General features: G+C 38.4%; 1 protein-coding gene across 7 annotated transcripts in view; it reads left to right on the forward strand.

The window, feature by feature from the left end:
* Nucleotides 1-22,306, forward strand: part of map2 (microtubule-associated protein 2) — a 109,897-nt gene extending 87,591 nt beyond the window's left edge. For 4 of the 7 annotated variants that reach the window (XM_088083115.1, XM_088083117.1, XM_088083120.1 and 1 more), the window contains 10 exons: nt 210-341; nt 539-680; nt 2,068-2,124; nt 3,190-3,497; nt 8,616-8,750; nt 10,438-10,530; nt 14,135-14,227; nt 17,522-17,603; nt 19,354-19,466; nt 20,485-22,306. In XM_088083115.1, the coding sequence (XP_087939241.1) occupies nt 210-341; nt 539-680; nt 2,068-2,124; nt 3,190-3,497; nt 8,616-8,750; nt 10,438-10,530; nt 14,135-14,227; nt 17,522-17,603; nt 19,354-19,466; nt 20,485-20,706 (1,377 nt within the window). In that variant the 3' untranslated portion in view covers nt 20,707-22,306. The remainder of the gene's footprint in view (nt 1-209; nt 342-538; nt 681-2,067; nt 2,125-3,189; nt 3,498-8,615; nt 8,751-10,437; nt 10,531-14,134; nt 14,228-17,521; nt 17,604-19,353; nt 19,467-20,484) is intronic. The other 3 variants (XM_088083116.1, XM_088083118.1, XM_088083119.1) reach the window with 3 other exon arrangements.
* The last annotated feature ends 102 nt before the right edge of the window (nt 22,307-22,408 follow it).

The raw sequence follows: 22,408 nt of genomic DNA on the forward strand, positions 1-22,408 counted from the left end.
GAACCTGCATGAGTGGCTGCTGTGATCATTAAATGTTATATCCACAAGATCTGATGCTAATATCTCATCCTAGAAAGGATGCATGACATCTTGTGCTATGGTAATGCACGTTAAAGCACTGTTATTTTCAACACTCTTTTGTCACCCTGTGTCCTGTATTTTGGTGCCATGCTACTCATCCACCGGGCCTCATCGTTGTACCATCTCAGTGCCATGCCCATCGTTTACCACTAACAAAGATCCCCACCTCCATGTCCAGAGTGGCTGCCTCATTAGATAGACCTCGCCCGTCCTCAGCAGAGCCTCAAGGCTCTCCAGTATTACAGAGACTCAAAGCCAAGGTAGGTAAATGGTGGAGCAGCACTGTAGCTGCAGGAGTTCCCCAAAGAACATCAAAACATTTGTATTATAGTTTATATAAATATGACTTGTTTTTCAGTGTAGTCAACCTAAACCTGTTTCACCTTGTATTAAAATAAACCACAGTCTCACTGGCCTAAAGAGCTACTACTTGTCTCTGATGTTTGTTTCCCAACAGGACGGTGGGTCATGGAGCCCTGAAAAGAGGTCCTCTGTGCCGCGGCACGCCCCCATTCTGAGTCGCCGCCCATACCATGACCATGAAGAGAGCTCCACTTCCATCACCAGCTCCGGTTCCACGGCTCCTCGCAGACCCACATGTAGGCTGCAGCCCCTCTAATCAACTTAATTCACAAAGTACCAGCTTTTAGTCGGTATTTGATTAACCAATATCAAGCTCTATCAGCCTTCAGTATGAGAAACAACAAATTGATTCTACCAATATGAGAGTAAATACTGAACCAATGCTGATAACTGATTATTGAGTTTTTGAATTTGACCAAAGAGATTATTAACCTTGCCCTGTTTGCTTGCTATTTTCTGCTCATATAGCTTCTGTAATTCAGTGGGTTTCATTTATCTAGCTTTCTGAAAAGCTAACACATTCCTGTCGTCAAATATATGAACAGTGTGTACTCACACAAAACCACGCGTATGCCTTTTCTCACACATAAACTTGTATTTATTAAGGAAGAATCTGCAGTGAGAATGTGTGCACCTCACACTTACTTCAGACCAGACATACAAGCCATTTTAGCTGAGACAGCTGTGGGTGTTTTGATAAAGAGATTGAATTGAAATTGAAAAAAAGCTAACTTTGTTTACTCATTGTGTTATCGTAGATAAGAGAGGCTTCTGTATATTGTAAATCAAAGGCACATTAATGAACTTAATATTAAAATTTATTTGTGATGAATTACATAATTCATTTTTATTAACGTAGAGCTATCGTCTCCCTGTTCATGATTGTTTATTTTGTCTGTAACTGTGAAGCTCTTTGTAAAGTCAGTTCAATAATGAATCAGTCTGAACTTTATTAACAATGATGATTGAGATTTTGCCATGCTGAAGAATTGCAGAAGCGTGATGAATTAGTGGTTCGGGCGCTAAAAAAAAGCCACAGCCATGTGCAATGACAGCTGTTGTAGTGCTGGTGAAAAACCGTGGCGATGTGAGATTGTCAGTGAAATTGCAATTTCTTTGTGTTTTTCTAATTGACAAGGCTAATGAGTGGTGGAGCGGGTTGATATGCAAACAGATATTTAAGGGCGTTACTTCATCCATTTATAGCTAACTGCGGTAGTGGAAATGAGGCTCATGAATGTGCAACCAGCTCCACAGTAACAGAAACCATCAAACAGAATTAGGCATATATGTGGCTTTATAAATCTGATGAAAACAATCCGTATGCACATTTCTGTCTTTGCACGTACACATAGTTTTGTTTGCTCAGGCTACTCTGAGCATCTGGCACATGGAGTTTTATGTATTTTTTTTATTATTGTATGTAGGTATCTACTAGTAGTAGTAGTAGCAGTATGTCTACGTGTTTTAGATGTTCTATTTAAAGCTTGCCTTCAGCACAGATTCAGGTGTTGAATTTGGAAATGGACATCCAGAAAGCCTTGTGCTACCTTTTTTCTTTTTCTTCTCCCCTCATCACCCCCTGTACTAAATGTAAATCTTTTCCTCTTTTGCCTCCTGTAGCGTTTCGTCCAGAGATGAGGGCAGAGCACAGGACAGGACGAGCCCCTAGCATGACAGGTAGATGGAATTCTTCATAATTCTGTCAATATGGTGCCTGTATTTGATTATATTAAATAATACAAATTTAACTTAATTGACCAGTAACCCCATGTATAAGGATACAAGATTTTAATAGGACTATATTGTAATTGTCCTGTTAGACTATTCCAAGTCTTTGTTTCAGGTTTCCATTACCGATTACTTTTGAAATGTCGATGAAACACAATTGCGAGATGACTGCATTTCCACTGAGTGATGTTATGCAACTTTTCTCTCACAATGTTATGTGACTTCCTCTCTCGCAATAACATTCCAAAAAGACTGGCGATGGATGTTCAAAACATCAGCAGGTTTATTCCTATCGTCTTCACCGCACTAGCTGTTATTATTTCCAGTCGAAGGCGGCATAGGCATGTTATGCAAGCGATATTGTAAAGTCCCTTACATGGGAGTGGCCACATATAAGGGGTTTCTTGGAAGTGATAGTCCACGATTTCAGAGAGAAATTGTGGATTCAAAACTTCCAGATGATCCACTCAACTTTTAAAGGATTATCTGATGCAATAACACCTCTTGTAACACCTGCTGCTTCATGTTAGAGGGAGCCAGTTCCCAGCGACAAGCACATAGCCATAACATCATGTGACTTATAAAAGTGAAAAAAGTGTTTCCATTGCAGTTTTGCAAAACATGGCTTGTTAGACTTGCCTGAAATACCACCTCATGCGAGCATAACATTTTTTTTGTGACAAATAGGAGTTTTTCAAACTTGACCTCTTTTCATTAGGCATATTTTATGTTTGCAATTTCAATTTGCGCAATTCGAGAGTTAATGGAAACCTGCCTAGTGTAATGAAATACTGTATATCTGGTGGTCTGAAAAATGACTTTTAAAAACTTAAATCTCAGCATCTAATGATGAATGACTCTTTCAAACTAACCAACAACCCTATCCGCTTTCAGCCCCACAGACATATAGTGACCATGGCAGTGCTGCACTACATATCTTTCTGACAGTTAAAAAAGTATGTTATTTATAATACGGCGCCTCTTCGCTTTCATCCTTATATTGCTCCCCACCAGCTACCGAAACAGTGAGGTCCCGTTCAGCTCGCAGTGGCCACTCTACCCCCCGCACCCCTGGCTCCACAGCCATCACCCCAGGAACCCCTCCCAGTTACTCATCGTCGTCAAGAACCCCTGGAACCCCACGCTCCCTTAGCCTGATTTCCCAGGAGAGGAAGGTGGCCGTGGTCCGCACCCCACCCAAGTCACCTGCAACTACACCCAAGCAGCTCCGCATCATCAACCAGCCACTGCCTGACTTCAAGAACATCAAGTCCAAGATTGGCTCCACAGAGAATATCAAGTATCAGCCCAAAGGAGGACAGGTGATGCTCTTCTCCCTCACTTTCCCCCAAAAACCTGTAGCTTCTGTCTTACTACTTGTCTCTTTCATTCATGTCTTCACTGTTGCTCTCCTATTTCTAATGGTTTTGTGTGTTTTTGTTTTCCCTACCTGTCTCTGTTTTACTTCTGATCTCAGAGATGATTGTTGTCAAGAAGCCTTTTTGTTAGTACATTTAACAAAGAGAAAAAAACTATATCAGTCCCCTTTCTGTCTATATAAGATGTAGACATCATCTGCATACAAAGAAACTTTGTGATTACCTACCAGACTATACCCTAGATCCTATCCTTGAACCTTGAAGCATCCCCAAAGGGTTAAGTACCAGAACAAGAAATGGAGTCAGGCAACAACATGGTCATGCTCCTATACGTAAGGAAAAATTAGTAAACGATTTATCATTGGTTTGCACCAAGTCCAGCGGTTAATGTCCTGGTATGAATTGTATTGTAAAATGTGTTTTTGTCTAACATCTTCCAGCTTTTTCTTCTTCCTTGATATATGTATCTCCCATGCCCCCTCTCTCCTACCTCTCCACACTCATTGTCTTTTTTTAGTGTCTTAGCAACCTCTTAGTCATTCAATCATGCTGACTCACCAGTGCAAAAAGACGATGAATTTCAAAAGAATGGTTTGTTGTGAAAGATGAAATTTAAATTTTGCAAACCATTTATTCAACAGAATTTGCATTGATTAGAACTGAGAGTAAGTAGGTAAAAAAATTGAATTTTCCACATTATTTTCAAAACCCACTGTGCATAAAATGCTGGCGCAACAGAGAAAATACTGTTTCCCCAGGGCTTAGAAAGCCACTTTAAGTTTATTGTTTGGATTCACCAGTCATTATAGTTGACTCAGACAAGTGCTCAGTTATAAAACTGTTGGAAGCTGAATAATAACTGAGTTCACACTCGGGTTGGGCGATATGTAAAAATTTTTCAATTGGCCATTGTCAACCCAGCAACTGAAGATTGCCAGTATATTCATGCAGGTGATGGTGTGTGTGTGTGTGTGTGTGTGTGTGTGTGTGTGTGTGTGTGTGTGTGTGTGTGTGTGTGTGTGTGTTTGTGTTTGTGTTTGTGTTTGTGTACACCCTTAAAGCACACCCTCAAAATAATAAATATAATAACCAAAACCATCTTGTTTCCAATGTTCCAGCAATCACCAAGTCTTGTTAGGTCAAAATAAACCCTAAATTCACAGAGTTAATTTTAAAATCTGTAAAATATGCTGACTTTACACTGTTTTCCTGCTGTCTCTCTCTGCTTGTTGAGCAGCATGTCTCACTCATTCTGCTAAGGGAGACAACTGAATTTGTAAAATAAAATGAAAGAATTAAAAAAAAACAAAACAAAAAAAAACCCCAAACAATTAACAACAACAACCAGCGATGTACTCAGCCAGTTGCCTATTGCCAATATATTTGTCCAATCGCCCAACCCCAGTTCACACATATTTAGAGCTGGGGTAGAAATTAAGAGAGCCAAGTGTGTTGCAGTAACTTGTGAACCAAAGCAGGACTAAAAGATGATTAAATATCAGACTCAGATTTGTCAAATGGCAAGACGGATTGTAGAGAGCTGTCCATATTACTCTGGCTATGAAAAGTAAGCAGTTGTTTAAGATTACGTTAACCCCAGGCAGATATAGTATGTCATGGTTCTGTTGTTTCAAGGTTGATATAGACTTTATCTGTCCTGCAATGCTAGAAAAACTGCAGTTTTAACATCATTCAGATAAACACTCTTGCTGTGTTGCTATACCTGGATCAATAATGCGTAGGATTAAAGCTAAAGGGGAGATTTCCTTTTTTTTTTCTTTATAATGATTGTACCATTATTTTTATGTTGACAAGATCTCAAGTAATAATGAGACCTCTTTGAAGTCAGATATGTACTTGTGACTTACCCCTAAATTTTACAATTCTACGGCCCCAAATTTCAATAAACAGAAAGTGACCTGCCTTTGACATCTCACGGAGCGTCGGAGCTGTGAGTGGTAATCTTCCCTTAAGTTTTTCCCTCAGCTGTGTGAAGGGAGGACAGCACTTCAGCTTACATAAATCTGCATTTCAAATCGTGTTTTTTTCTTGCTGCACAGAATCTGCAGTAGCAGGGTGTTTGGGAGTTGATACCCTACAGTCTGACAAATACGGTGTTCCAGTCTGAAACACAAAGTCAGCGCTGCAACCGGAAGAATAGTGAGGAAAACAGCAGTGTGTCTGTAGCCATCAGCTCTTACAAGCCTCCACTGATGACCTGATTAGGAGTCTAAGCGTTTGGCTGACATCTTTATGACTTGCAAGTTCTCTGTGCAGCCAAGCACAAAATAGGGAGGGATCATTTTCCAAACGCCTGCCTGTCATCTGCAGGAAAAATGGCCTGAGTGGAGTTTCTGCGCATGTTTGCATGTGTGTTTATGAGTGCAAGCATGCATGCTGGGTCCTTATCAGTGACTGTGCTATGTTAAGGCTGGCAGTATTGTCCATATGCAATGTCTTTTGGAAGGGAGGTATCTTGAGAGTTTAAAAAAAAAAAGCGTCAGGCTGTGCACAGTAAAATCTGACAATTTGATCTAACTTAAAAGAATACTGGAAACCGATTGCCTTGATAAAGGAAAGTAAATATAGCTATTAATCATAAAATGTGTTAACTTAGTACCGAATTGTTAAGCTACCTCAAAATTTAGCGGTATTTACTTAATTTTGTGAAGTTGCTACCACTTAAAAATGACAAGTGGAGTTACCTTGTTCTTTCAAAGTGTTAGCAACTTCAGTAAACCAAGTTAGTCTTATTTAACTTGATCCTCACAAAGAGGATTAGCCAAAGATTAAGTTAGATCTGTGATTTCTATTTTGTTAACATGTTACAGAATACAAATAGTTTGCAACCATTAGAGTAAAGATGTATAGCACAGTAAACTTGGTGTACTGAAGTTGCCAACACTTAGAAAGATGGATTTAATTAATCTTGTCATGTGTAAGTTGCAACCACTTCACAAAATTAAGTAAATACAACTAAATGTTAAGGCAACTTAACTCAATTAGCCAGGTAAGTTAGGTAAGATAAGATAAGGAAACATGGATTGAGACAAATAGTTCTAATTACTGAAATTTTCAAGACAATCCGTTTCCTATGTTTTTAAAGTAAACTCTACCAGTCAGATTTACAGTGTAGAGGGGGTGACGGCTCCCCTCAAGGAACTTTTATTCTTTGCTTTTACTGTGGGTGATTTGTTTTTTTGGAGTGTCATGCAGCCAGAAGTTGTCACAAGATGCAAAGTGAGCATGCATGAGAGGTTGCCTTGACAGCATAGGAAGACCAGGGTTTACCAGCAAGTGCCACATTAGAGGACATGTGAGATGTAGTCGTGTGTGAAAACGGTTAGCCAATGCTTTCGGGGAGAATTTGGGCCCTATGTTTGTTGAAGGTTAGCTCCTGATTAGATACACAAAGCAACTTATGAAATGACTTCTTATGTCATAACCTCAGCTGAAAGTTTGCACAGTTATCCCAACCCTGTATAGACATCAATGTCTTTACCCACAGTCCTACAGTGCATGTGTGTGTGTCACCCCTGGGTGGCAGTAGGTGTCTCCTGCCAGACACAAAACAGTGATGGCAGCTTTTGTGTAAACACAGGGGTGACTGTCTGGGCACAACGATTGTCCTGATTCGCCCTGCTTCTCTTTGGCCACAAGCTGTCTGACACAAAGTTAAAACTGCACTGCGTCTCAGGGCAATGACTCTATAGTCCATTCATAAGATGGCTTGAGGTGTTTTAAAGCATATGTATGAATGTTTTATGAGATTCAGAAAGAGGTGACTAGACAAAACTAAATGCTGCTATTTGTGTCTCATATGTGGATTTAACAAAAGCACATCAGAGAGGGATAAATAATGACTTAATGTAATTTGTAAATCACAAATTGAAATACAACAAAAAAGTGTGTGTAGTGAAATGTGAATTAAAAAGCCACCTCTGAAGGTCATCCTTAACTTTCTGCACACACAGAACATTTGACTTAATGTGGAAACTTATTTCGAACATGTAAGAGAAATGATCATACAGACAGAATAAATATTATTTAGAGACAATTTGAAGCATAAAGCAGAAGAAGTGTCTAACATTTGATAAATTTGTTTTCATATTCAAAAGGAGGTGAGAAGAAGAAACTTATTAAAACCTACCCCTTCTCCATAAGTCACTGATTTATAACTAACCAGCTTCCTTATTGATCTAAACCTATACTTACATTCATTTATCTAAACTTTTCTTAATATGTGTATTACCTTTTGTCTTCGTCACACAAAAATATAAAGTCATTATTGACATAATATCCTTATCAATGATATGAATCCTTTTTTTTAAATATACAATTTAATCAAAAATATAAGTTCATTGCTTATAAATGAATCGTTATTAAAATACAAATGTATTACTTACATGTTTATCTTAATTATATTGACTGGTTGTCTTTTGTATATTAGTATATTATTATATATAATATATAATGTATACATATGTTGTATATAACATACATGCATGCATTGTACACTACACATATATCATATATAATATTCAATACATACCTGCAATACAATACCCAACATATATACAAACATAAAAATGTCTGATTATGCATCTAAAATACAACGAAAAATAAATAATTTGAAATAAATAAGCTAGTTCTACTAGGGTCCTCTTCCCAACCAACTTGCCTGCCTCGTTTTCCCCCCTGTGACCGAAATATTCCTAAACTATCCATCTGCTATCTTCATGCAGTAAGATCCCATTTCCGCAATGTCATAACCAAGAGATGCACTCATGTTTAATTCAGGTTCTCGGTATTCTGGTGGGTGCTGATTGGCCTTTATTAGTTACAAGATGCTTGAACCCTCTCCTGCCATAGTGGACCGTCAACATTTTAGCAACCCATAAAAAGCAAACAACAGTTATCACATAACAGCAATATAATCCTCTCCTGATCTTTAGTGGTTCTTAGCAGCTTTTTCTAATTTCCAAGCAGCCGTAGTGAGCCTCCCTTAGCCCATGTCAGGCCTCTGCTCCGCACTGACCTGTCTAACGATTCCCCTCGTAGAGGCACAAGGACCAAAATATGCCAACAGAGGGCAAACACAGGGCCTCTTGGATCTGGAAGTCAGTGCTGCGCCTCATCTCCGTTACTCTGTGCCTGTCAACGGGACACAGTGTGACCTGGACCCAAGACCTGCTGGTACACCTCAGCACTGTTCATTATGGCACCATGTGTTTTATAGAGCCTGGATAAGAGTGTGCCACTGAAATAACTGAAAACCTTTACAGTGTTTAATTTTAATCAATTAATACAGTTAATACATTTGAGAGACTGTTCTTGATTGATTCAATTTGCATTTTAATGAGGCATTAATAAAGTCAAAGTAAAATCATTTAATTTACTAATTAATAATTCAGTTAACTTCTTTCTTTTACACAATTAATTGATATTTGAATTTTAAATTATTAATGACGTCCAACCTGCAGAGAAGCAGCAGGAGCGATTTGGACAGCTGTTGTAGGAAGGAGTCATGTGCAGGTTAAACTTTTTTAGGTGCCACATCTTTAAATTCAGAGGGGTCGATCTTTAGAGTCCCTATTTTGAAAAATGAAAAATACATTTTCCTAGTTTTGTTCCTGTGCCTCTGTGTTAGTTGATCATTTAACTGTTATGTCAAATACATGTGAAAAAATCTAATTATTTTTTTCTTTTCTCTTTCTGTAAAATGATTTTAAGTGCTTGATGACTCATTCTGCACTCGGGGCGCACACAAAAGTTCATCCAATCAAATGAGACTTCGGGCCACTAGCTTGTCACACCAATCATATAACACTGCTCTCCACAGTTTGTGGGTGTAGTAGTTAACAAAGCAGTATGGTGAGAGACAGAAAGAGATGTGTGTTTGGATATCAGTGGGCACAACCTTTTTTTTTTAAATTTCCAAAACAATGTTGCTGAGGTCTAATTCAATCATCACTCCCTGTGTGTGTGGAGTCCACTCAGTAGTGGACTTCATTGTACCTTTGTATTGCTCCAAACTGTAAGCTCACCCAATTTTGCGGTCCAATTAAATGGAAAGACTTTATTTACGTTCCTCTTATACTAACTGTATACTTCTCAAATATTCTGTCACTAGAAAATATGTAACAGTAAAGGAACTAAAGATGCTTTATCTTTTGTTTCATAATACTTTAAATAAAGCGCTCATTTAATAGAAAGTGTTAAGCCCGGAAACAAATTGTCAAACGGAATATGATAGACCAACCCATTAGTAAAGTCAATAATGTTATATAAAGGTATGTCACTTTTTTATATTTTCAGACTTTGAGTTTGTGAATGCATCATTGCAATTAAAAATGTATCAAATGCCTTGAAATATTTTTTTAAATTAAATACCTTTTTTAACTGAATGATAACATTTGAACTAATAAAAAGTTTACATTTATTTGAGTGCCACACTCCAGGCTCAGTAGTTTTCCACCTAGGTCATCGTTAAAGGACTACACCAAGTTTCTGGCCCATTTATTAACTTAACCATGATGGGAACATCATAATAAGTTCAATGACAGATTGTCTGTTTCACTGACTCACGGGGCACTAAAGTTGGTGAGAAAATTTGACTTTGAAGAAACTCTTATTGTAAACAGGACAACATTAAAAGACACAGTGTACCCCAACTAATGTAAAGGGTTTTTTTCCTTTTCAGGACATCTTTTAAAATTTCTATCAAAACTCAAATCAGGCTTTTATTCACATGAAACATTGTGTGATACATTGTACCTCAGTACACTCTGTAGACTCCCTTTCCAGTGGTGTTGTGATTAGTATTCATTCCCATCTTCAGTGTAAAGTAAGAGGCCCAAACTGTCTCTGTGTTTCTCCATAGAGTCATATTTTAAACAGGAAGCTGGACTTCAGTCATGCACTGACAAAATGCAGCTCCAAGGATAATCTGAAGCACTCTCCTCGAGGAGGCAATGTATGTACTCTTCTCTTGTGACGAGTTGCTTTCCCTCCTCTCGATCCTTAGATGGAGGAAAAGTGTGAAGATAATTTTGATCCAGTTTGTTCCGATCATAGATTTTTTCTTTTACTCCAAGTCCAATTAAGTGATGTGCAACAAGTTGCTTTTTGTGGTGGTGTGCAAACCTATATATAACTAGCTTGATGGTCTAGTATTATAGTACCTTAGTTTGCACTCCTTTTTTCCATCGCTGTTTGAGTGTCACCCCTGAACCTTATAACCTTTTATGTAATTCATTATAAATACTTTGTTTGTGTTTAACCAAAGTCACTTAGCTTAGCTAACAATTACCATACAATTTTATTTTCAAACGGAAGCTCATATTGACGAGGTTGTGAAATTCTTACCAGGCTGTCTTGATGAGGAATCAAATTACAGCAAAAAAAACTGCATGGGACTAGCATAAAAGTGGACATGTCTATAAACGGGAGACTCATGGGTTTCCATAGAACCCATTTTCATTCAGATATCTTGAGGTTAGAGATCAAGGGACCGCTGTAAAATGACCATGCTGTTTTTATACTGCGAAATTTTAGCTTTGGACCTTTATTTAGCACCCAGAAGCTGGCATGACATGGTTGGTACCACTGGATTCCTCAGAGCTTCTAGTTTTATATGATACCAGTATCCATCACTCTAGCTTTAAAACTCAGCCCGGTACAGCCTCTTGAAGACGGGAATATCAGCCAGCGATTAACATGATTAAAAAAAAAAAGTTTTGTACGGACCTTAACCGCATTGCAATCAACACGTTAATACTGACAGCCCTACTTTAAATTTGAATTCAGTGTGCATCTGTCAGAAGTTTAGTTCAAGAAATGCACAAACAGGTTGAGCATAGAGTTCGACTTTTGACACTAGATGTACAAAACACGTCAAACAGTCATGACAGTTACACATATCACATTTTATTAATCACAAATTATTATCACATTTTATTGATTACATATTAAGATCAGCAAGATGGACTGATGTATAAAACAATTCTGCAGCCTGTTGCATTTAAATGGAGCGAGTCTAACTCACATCTTGGAGGGCAAAAAATAGTATTCTGGGTTTCAAACAAGTGAGGAGTCAGAAGAGATATAGTTAGGTTGTTCTGCTAAGTGTTACCCTGCTGACATTCACATGACCACCCAAAAAAAAAAAAAAAAAACCAGCAACTGGTCTGCCCATTTCTGATTTTATTACTGTGTCATAAAACCCTAAATAACCCATCTGTCTGTCACCGAAGTGACCTCATGGTTACAGACAGCCAGATGACCAAAACCATATGCTGACAAATGTCTGCCAGGCTCAAATGTCATTGAGAGAGTCACTTTATATGCCACCAGCCTCATCTAACAGCTGTGGCTCGACTTCCCATCGAAGGGAGCCTAAATGCAAAGACTTGATACTGACTTGTGACTTGGAAGACACTGATTTGGACCCACCTCTGCTTTTATCAGCTTAAACTGAGGGCAATCTCTATGGCAGTCCTTTATTGGTTGAGTGGACTGCTTAATGTCAGTAATGGTTGATTCTCTGTATTTATCCTCTTACTTAAGACCAGATGGGCTCACTTATTAGAAAATGTGTCACTATGTGGCTCACTCAAGGGAAGGTAATAACAGCAGATAATGTGCTTATTGGGAAATGAATGCATGCTCAACATGCTAAACCACCAACAAACTCTTTTCCTGTTCCTTATTCAGAATTGAAACTTCAACTTCTAGTTTGTCAGAAATATGTCTAGTTCACTTTGCCATAAATAAAGGTAGGAGGAAGTATTTTTTCCTTTACTTCAGAAGTACTAATACCACACATTGAAAACACTCTGTTAATGTAAAAGTCCTGCATTGAAAATGTTACTTAAGTAAGTAAGTATAATCAGGATTTTGTACTTCAGGAATGAAAAGTAGTACCCTGTTCTGAAAAAATATTTTTTAAAAACACCTCAAAAATTAAAAACTGTTTATTTAAAAATTACACCCCAAATGAACTCAAAAATACTCATAGAAAAATGACTTAAATGTTTATTAAAATACTGCCAACATACATTTTTTTTTTTTTAAAAAGGAACACCCAAAAAATGTAAAATTGTTCAAAAAAAAGAAAGAAAAGAAAATGACTCAAATATTTGTTTAAATAGATGCCCAAGTACCCAATTTAGAAAAAGACACCCAGAAAACTTGGTAAAAATGTTTACCAAAATATTTGCCAATTAATTTTTTGGTCAGACAACTAATTGAATAATTGACTAATCACTTCAACAGTACTTAGTATAAGCTAGTTTAATTTATAACAAACACCTATTTTATATACTTATATACACTTTTCTCTTTCATGTGAAAAATCTGAATTTGTTAAGTAACTACTAACTAAAGCTTCCAGATAAATATATCAAAGTAAAAAGTACAACATTTCCCTCTAAAAAGTAGTGGAGTAAAAATATCAAGCGAAATGAAAAGAAAAATTCTCTTGTAAAGTACATTTACCTGAATTACAGTACTTGAATAAATATACTTAGTTATGTTCCACCACTGATCGTAAATGCTTACATATTTAAGGTAATGTCTGTACTCTCCATACTTCTGGTTTTATACAGTATATTCTTATACTTGGTATTTCAGTACATCAGATTATTTTAGAGTAGTGTTGGTCTTTAAGTTTATCTCTTCATGGTCTTTCCTCCCCTCTCCTTTAGAACTCTAGTGCTTTTTCCTCAAAATGCGCTAAGTATGTATACATGCAAGTCCTTTTCATACCCGTTGTTGTTCCCATTGCTTTTTCTGAGCTGCTGGGTAAAATGTATTTATGGTTTTTGTTATGCTCTGTACCACCTCTGCTGTGTCTGCATCTCACTCCTGCTTTCTCTCCTTGCAGTTCTAAACAGCCCTTTACCTTCACAGCACACACATTTATCATCCTCACACCCTTAGCGATTGGTCTTATTCACCGCTTTTATTTTGCATCCACTTGAGTGTGAACGTGGTAAATGCAAAACCATTAAGGGAATTGTGGCAACTTATTCATGTATGTTCATGTGGAGCTGTTGTTTCTCGTGACACAGTGTGATGTGAAGATTTTCTTGAGGTTTGGCATTTTTTTAATGGGCTCAAAGTGTGTTTAAAGACAAACAAAGTGCAGCCATATATTGAAGTTTCATGATCACCCACGCCATTGATAGTACCACCTATAAATCCCCTGTGGCTGAAACTTACCAGTTTTGGCTCCAACTGAAAAGCACCGTTCGTTGCAGGGAAGTTATTGTTGTAAAGGATATAAAGTTGATTTCTTGAAGTGGGCAGAGAGTAAAGATGATCCTCTTGAGGAGTCACCAGACGAGTCAAAGCTCAAGCTGGGCAGTGAGATGAATCTCTCTTGTCTGTTAACTTTGAGTCATTGTGTCTACCCAATGTTGTTTGTACAGATCAGGAGGTCAAATACTACTGCCCACATTCCTGTCAAATAGTCTCAGATGTCTAGGACAAGAATTTAAACAGATGATTTAAAATGTAGTGCCATGCCGGAAAGCCCAAGCCTTCTCCCACCTCATTCCTCACCTCCGCCCCTGCAGGTTCTGATCCCCAGTGTTAAGCTGGACTATAGCCATGTTCAGTCTAGGTGTGGGTCCTTGGACAGGCGGGGCTACTCGGCAGGAGGTGGAAACGTGAGTCTTGTGCCGCAAGTCCATTGTCTCAGTGTTCATGTCAGTGTCATTTCTCTGTTGTGTTGTGTTTTTCAATGTTTCATTTTCCTCCCCCACCATGCTTTACAGTTTATAGTTAAGTCACTCACTCATGAAGGCAGCAGTGCTGCTTTTCACCTGACTGCTCCTGAACAACATGACATTTCCCCAAAGTGGTTTGTGTCCTGCGATGAATTTTGATACTAAAGGCTGAAAGTCTCCTCCTGTAGCATCTGATGACATTCAGGACTGTAGCAGCTTTCTGCTTTCGATAATATTAGGGGTAGGCAAAATGACCCTTAAATAATATCACTATATTTTAGGGATGCACAACATTGGATTTTTTGCCAATATTCAATATGCTGATACAGCTCATTTGGCCAATAACCGCTACCGATATCAATAGAGACACTTTTTTTAACCACCCAATGTTAGCGATCATCAAGTCTCTTCTGTAGTGGAATTTACATCATGTTATGTATGCATTTATCGTAATGGCCCACCAGCAGATGGAGACATGAAATACAGTGTTTTTTAATGTGTGTAATATTCATCCATTGTGCAAAATAAGAAAAATACTTTAACTTAGGGTCAATCTCTTGTACATGTTCACTTTGCCAATGTTTTTGTAATATTGGCATAAATCAGCATGTTGGTTGATATTTCATTAATATCTGCTGTTACCAATAATGTGCCGATACTTTTGTACATCCCTAGTAGATTTCATAGTATTTTGCGATAATTATATTCCGTATGATATGACAAAGTGCTGAAATTATTTTAATATTAATTTCAAGAACATACAACATAAGTTTATATGTTGGCATAAACTTAACAGTTTGCCAAAAAAAACTAAATAGAAATGATCTCTGTGTTCTTTAGTGTGTAAACAACAAAAGTATCTGAGAGTGAAGTTCAAAGTCTGTATAAAATACAAATAGTACAACAAAATAACATTTACCACAAATCTGAAGTACACAGCTAAACAATTGCAAATACAAAAAATGTACCCTCAAATCTATATATGTGGATTTAGCTAGATTTACTGTGAGTAGCAAGTCCCTAAAGGGGTCTGAACATGAAGCACAGAGTAATGCTTATTAGCAAAGCACGGTTCAGCAAGTTCATGATAATAAGATAATTAAAATGTCTTTCTTGACTTTACATCACCTCCCCCAGAATAATCTCTTCTCATCAAACCTCTTTTAAATTGTATCTGGTTACTCTGGGTTACTGGGGCAACAAAGGCATGTATCATCTACCTTCCAAGACATTAAAAAAAGTGATGCTAGTGGTATTACATTACATTAATTGCAATAAAGGTTTCTCTGAGACTGAGATGAACAATCTAATGGTGTGACACAGCAAAGTCATGGCTGTTAATAAAACTGTGTTTGTTTAACTTCATAGAGGTGTGACCAGTCCATCAGTTAGACTAATTTGTCGACACTTGGTTGTTACTGCGCTCCCCCACCCCCACCCCCACCCCATCGCAAATAGATACCCGTCCTGAATGATCTAGTAGCAATAATAACCTCTGAATCAGTGGCAGATATTTTTGCAATTTTGACTTACTCTCGTGATTTCATTGCAACAAAAAAAATGCCTATAATTACAACCAACAGTGGTTACAGTCATTGTGATTTTAACTCGTGTATCACTATGCACAGAAAACATGACAGTTACTATGTACTGAATCATGAATTCAAATAAAGCAGACATGTAACACTGGTAGCATGTTTTTGCTAGCAGATGGAGCCATAATGTAAACTTTTACTGATTTGTCTTTTGGTTTACATAAAAAGACCCTAAATGAGCAGTTGGCCTTTAACACAGTTAACATAAATCTGATAGATCTGAATAAAGGTTATAAGTTAATGAAGAAAACTTAGGTTGTTTGTATAGATGCATTTTTATTTATTCAGGTCAAGTTGATTTCAGACTAGACATTTATGCTTCGTTAGTTCTCTTTCGAATAACTCAAAAAACCTGGATTTGGATATCATGCTAGACTGCTAATGGGTATGTAGGCTGTAGCTTCCACTTATTAGAACTGACAAGGTGCAAAATTACAATGTGTAGCTAAGGCAAATTTTAATATTTTATAATTTAGGCCTTTATTTGTTGTTAAATATGCTTGCGAGTGAACCTCTCCAGTTCTGTCAGCCTGTATTAAAAACTCTATGTTTTTCTAGATCATGCAAAAGAAGAACCATCGGATGCAGTGTGTTCTCTGTAATAATGTGAACATGATCATGGGAATAAAAAGGACTCGAACAGTGCAGTTAACAAATTTAATGGAGATATGATAGCTGGAGAGACAAGCCAACCTGCAGCCACGCTGACACAAACCACAGCTCATCTCTGTCTCTAAACCATGTATGCATGTGTGAGGGGCTCCCAGTAGATGAACAGGCAATGGTACATAGTGTGTTTGTGCTCATAGTGTTGTGGATTGTAACGTGAACTCACGACCTGCGCTGTTCATCGTCGTCTTACTTTTTTTCCTCTCAGGCTCTGCAAGAAAGCAGACCAAAATGAATGCCAAATCATTGGTTACAAAAGATATACCAGCTAAATCGGTGACTTGATAAAGTGATTGCTGACCACAGGCGTGTGATTCATCTCAGGACGTGCTGTATCTCTTCTCGCTCATTGTGCAGTGTCTAAAGCTTTACAGCTCCGCTCCGTTTGCTGTCTCATCGGTTCACTCCTCACATATCTCTCCGTGGTTTTCTCTTCAGATCCCCAGGGTGTGTCAAATAAATGCATATCCTTATCTCCTCTCTGCCTGTGGCCACTTTGTGCATTCCTACTTTACTGTCTTCCTCACTGTTCTGGTGTGTGTCTGACAGGTTTTCTGAATGTGCCACAACATTTTTAGCTCAGTTACATCACGCAGCTTGTATTCAATCTTGGTTTGGTTGGTTTTACAGACACCAGCAGTTCTCTGCATAGCAAAACACGAGGACTGTTACAGTCACTGGTATTCTGCTCTTCATGCTTTTGTGCTCTTGTTTTATAATAATTACATGCAATTAGATATCGCCATGTTGGAATGTGGAAAACTGCAGCCTTTAATTCTCAGTTGATACCCAATCATTTTCCTCAGACAGCAGCTGCAGTTAGGTGCAAATCAGATACACTACATCATGCTCTATAATTCAGAAAAGGGGAGATACTATTTGGATCCTTATTTGAGGTCAGTTAGAGTTTTTGACCCTGTTGTGAAATGTCAGCTCTGACCTTGTCTCTTCTTGATTTTGCTTCTTCCAGGTGATGATACAGAACAAGAAGATTGACTTGAGCCATGTGACCTCCAAGTGTGGCTCTCTAGACAACATCCATCATCGGCCAGGTAACGGTCAGCCTGTACTTGTTCAGGGGGAACTGAGGGGTTAACACTTCGACTGACAGCAGTCTATTATTGGTTAGGGAAGCACGCACATCACCAGGATGTTGACGATCTCTAACGTTAAAATATTACTTTATATGGAGGATTTCCAGCATTTTTAAGCACAGTTTAAATTGATTTGAAGAATATGCTTCTCTTTCACGAGCTGTTCAGTTTATACTGGGGTTTTACTGGGCAGCTCTAAAGTCTGACTGTGAGTGTGCATAGAGAAACACTGTCTTCTTTTGTGAGGAGCTGGGAATCCTTGGCGAGGTGCACAATAGGAAATCCACTGTGAACTATGACCTGCAAGGTTTAGGAACTCGCAGCACTGAATCGCATTATGTCTTGTAGTATTGTATTATATCTTAGTCACGGACGCTGTTTGCACCTAGAATAAACATGCAATCTGTGCTTTATATTAGCTTTTTTTGTTAAATTTATCTGCATAATATGCAGATAATCTGGGATTATCTGAAATGACAAGCAAACGCAAGAGGAAGTCTTGGCTATTTCACACCTGATATTGGCTGTTGCCACAAGAGGCTTAGACCGATAGCTGATGGGTTCCTAGAAAGAAAATTATTAATGTGACAAGAAATGTTGATCTTAAAATAATTGGATGGATTTAAAAATGATAAATCAGAGTCTTTGATCAGAACTGCATCCATAGCAATGGTCTGCTACTCAGAAATAAAGGAATTTAGAATGCTAAAATTAAACAATATATTGAACAAAGCCGTGTAATAAATCTTGTTATCATGTTTGAATAAGGAAAAATCTGCAAGAATGCAAGGCACAAGGATAGAGAGGGCATTGTGATTCAAATGTGATTGGATCAGCTTTGTAACAGAATGTAAGAAACAAATCAGACCAGCAAGTATAAAGCCATGAAACATAGCCTTTTCCTGCTATCTTAAAGCCAGTTTTCCCTCTGTGAATGTGATTTTTTTTTGTTTAAATTGAAAACGTAAATGACTATGGCATTCTCTTCCAATAATGTATACAGATATAAATGGGGCCAAACTTGTTTACCTGTGATAGCACTCCATGAACTTTGCAACAAAGTGCAATCTAATCCAATTTAAATAATAAATGTAATCAGTTTATATTTACCTCCATAAATAACATTCCAGCCCGATGAAGCTGTGATCTGTTGAAGCATACAGTGAACTACATTTGGATTGACAGCTCGATGTATCTGTCTACGATGTGGGAGGTGTTGTGATTCCTGGCGGCCTCCTTGTGTTCTGTTTCTAACGTGAATGTGTGTGTGTGGAGCAGGATACTGATGAAGTGTTGATGAACAGTGTTGGGTCAAACCTGCAGAGAGTTATACATCCAGTTTGGATTTTTCATTCAAATCACAAACTGGGAAAGAACCAAAGCTTTGTGCAAAGTGTTAATGACGTGTCCCCTCCCGGTTGGTGTTGTGGTGACTGCTTCAGATCCTGCAGCTCCATCTGCTGGTCCTTTTCTGTTTGTCCATTTCACAACCTTTGTTAACTTATTTCTGTTTAAACTGGAGCATGCATGCTCCGTTACACTTTCCCAATGAAATCTCTTCCATCAGACTGGGGTTTTGTACAAGCAAACTTTCCAACCATCTCGACTTTTCTTTCACCTTTTGTCAGTTGCTACCACTGTGAACCTGCGTCAATATCTGATGTCAGTTCTCTTTGTAGTTTTTACACTTCCTTTCCTTCTCTCCCAGGGGGTGGTAACGTGCGTATAGAGACTGTGAAGTTGGACTTCAAAGACAAAGCCCAAGCCAAGGTGGGTTCCCTGGAAAACGCTCACCACACTCCTGGTGGAAGCCGTGTCACGGTGAGTCTCAGCTCCATGCCCCCAATCCATCATTTAAAGGAAAACAAGTTTTTGAGACGTTGTCTTATCAGCCAATTTAGATATAAACTCCTGCTATATCCTTCTTTTTTGAGTGTTGTTTCCTATAAACATCATGGTGAACAGGCTTTTTAGATGTCTTAATTTGTCAGTTTACCTGTAAAGTGAAGAGATTTTAGCCATAAAATCATGCATATATGTAGAAAAATCATCAAGGCTCACCAAAAGGATTGCCTCAATGCCTGGGGCGAGTAAAATGCCACACCGTGGCTGTAAAGTGGTAAAAAAAAAAGAATAACAAACATCATTTTTTCAGAGCCTAGGATGCAAGTACCTAAGAAGTGAGCCATCTCGCTTCCTTCTCATCTCTATGGCTGCAGGTAAAGCTTTAGTTTATGAGCTGAAGCGCAAGCAAGTATTTGAATTTCCAGGAGTTACGCTGGTTGGTGCAAGAGGTGGTTGGTAAAAAAAGTCTTTGTTTCTATTTTTTAACAGCTAGTAAGTAAAATAATTTGTATGGACTCAAGTAAAAGTGGACTTAAGGCAAGGAGATTTCTGACCTACTTCCCAAACCAGGCAAAAAAAAAAAGAAGAAAAACATGAACGCTGAACCCTGGAATATTGTAATGTTAAAAGATATGTGCGCAGTCTGAAAAACTGCAGGGTAAAGTTTGTAATGTTGTAATAAGGAACGATAAATATCAACATCATTTAAATAAAGAGGGGTTTCCAACAAGCCAATCTTCCAAAAACTTGTATTCCTTTATCTGCCTATGACGGTGGCAGTATGTAGGTATAGTATACGGTGCTATCATCAAATAATGTAGAGGCAATCCATACTCTCAAGTTCATCTAGTGTGCAGGCTCAAGGTCTGAAGTCAACACAGAATTAAGAGTAACAGCCTCTGACTACAGCCTAGAAAACAGACTGGACAATATGAAAATTATGTATGTCTTCCTCCCCTTCCACATTTCACGTCACACCACCCGCCTCTGTTAGATTGAGACCCACAGGCTGATGTTTCGCGATCACGCCAAGGCACGAGTGGACCACGGAGCCGAGATTGTTGTCCAGTCACCGGGCCTGTCCGGCTTGGTGTCTCCCCAACGCCACCGGGACAGCCACCTATCATCCTCCGGCAGTCTCAACTTGCTAGAGTCCCCGCAATTAGCAACCCTGGCTGAGGATGTCACTGCAGCTTTGGCCAAGCAGGGTTTGTGAACACTCTGGATATCTGCTCTGCACCGTGGACATCCTCGCCCTGATCCTTTCAAACTTTTCTGCCCACTCCTGCCACCCCATGGCCAACCTCAACTAAACCACAGCCTCTATACATCTTCAAGATCCATCACTCAACTCTAGAGACTCGAATTAGGAGCTACTGTACTTTGATCTTCTTTATTTCCCAGATATGTGCTATTTCTGATTCATTTTGTTGGCCTCTCTCTCTCTCTCTTTGAATGATGTTGCATAGAATAGTTCAATCTGAGCACTGGTCGTAGATTAAGTGGCATATACAAAGTGGGGGACCAGGTGATGGCTTAACTGGTCCTGGATCAGTGTTATGAAGAAGCCACAGCCTTTTTTTTCTACATTAAATAAGAAGTAATGTGGCCAGCACACCGTGCAGCACGTGTTGTTCTTGCTCAGTAAAAACGTGCATGGACGCCAAACCCCCTAACAAACCAAGCATCGTTAGTGCAAGTCATTCTTGTCATCCAATATATAATATATTTAACAAATATATATAGAAACATAAAAATACAAGGTCTTTGCCATCTACATGTCCTGAAAACATTTTAAAAGGAAGTGACAATATGGCTATAAAATATACCTGTAAAATTGCATTACTGCAAGAACTAGGTCATGTTATGACAAGCATGTATTGATTCTAATATTAAAAGAGGCTATTTTGTAATCTAAAAAAAAACAGGATTTTAGTAAGTTATTTCCTCAATTATTGAATAAAGATTAAACAAGTTCATGTTTTGTAGTTATTAGTTGTTTACAGTGTAATGCTTGGTGACAATGTCAGACAGCTGATTTGGTGTTGCTAAGGAATGCATCTCAGTCCTGTTGAAGAGCATCATACACTTGTACCGCTCAGTAGTTCAATGTAGACGCCTGTTTATACATCAGAACAGTATTAAACCCCAGAGCTTGTTCAGATCTACAGCTAAAAGTATCTCATCTTTACAGCTGCAGATGTTGAGCTCACGTGAATGAACAGTACAGACGTTCCTCCACTAACACAGGCTTATGCTGCACTTGTCAGGACTGTCTTTTGTCTGAACCACAGAGGATGACACTAAGATTTAGCAGAAGATGCAGCTAACCAGAAATCTGTCTGTGCGTGTGCGTTTTTGGTGCAGATCCCATGCCGTTTTAACGACGTATGCTACCGTATCTGGATGTTTTGTTGCAATATGTGAGAGAAGAAGGTGGAAATAATATTTAAAAAAAATATTTTGAAAAATCCATTAAAAAGACAATTCATGATGAAAAATAAACCAACCGAGAGAACTCGGATCCTGTTACATCTGTTAGGAAAAAAAGTGTTTGGGTGATCTAGTTTCTTTTTCAGACACCATTTGTGGTATATCCTGCCTCCTGCCTAATTACTTCCCTCACCCGCGACTGTTTGTTTGCTTCTGTGTTTTTTCTGCATACCCCATCTCCGTGTGCCCCCCTCCCCACCTCCTGCTCCACCCTACAGCAACTGTAAATGTATTTAAAAGGTCAAGTAGATGTACGCAGTTTTTCTCTTGTTGATATGACACCAATTACAATAATTAATGACAATAAAAAGAACAAAAAGTGAGACTGGGCTACTGTTTTCTAATCAGATTACAAGACAACAGGGTTCCTGCAGATCCTCAAAATGTCTTAAAAGCCATTGAATTAACCTAAAATCAAGAGCTAA

Source organism: Plectropomus leopardus, chromosome 10 (assembly GCF_026936395.1).
Source record: "Plectropomus leopardus strain MGB_pleo_1.0 chromosome 10, ASM2693639v1, whole genome shotgun sequence".
Classification (NCBI taxonomy): Eukaryota; Metazoa; Chordata; class Actinopteri; order Perciformes; family Serranidae; genus Plectropomus; species Plectropomus leopardus.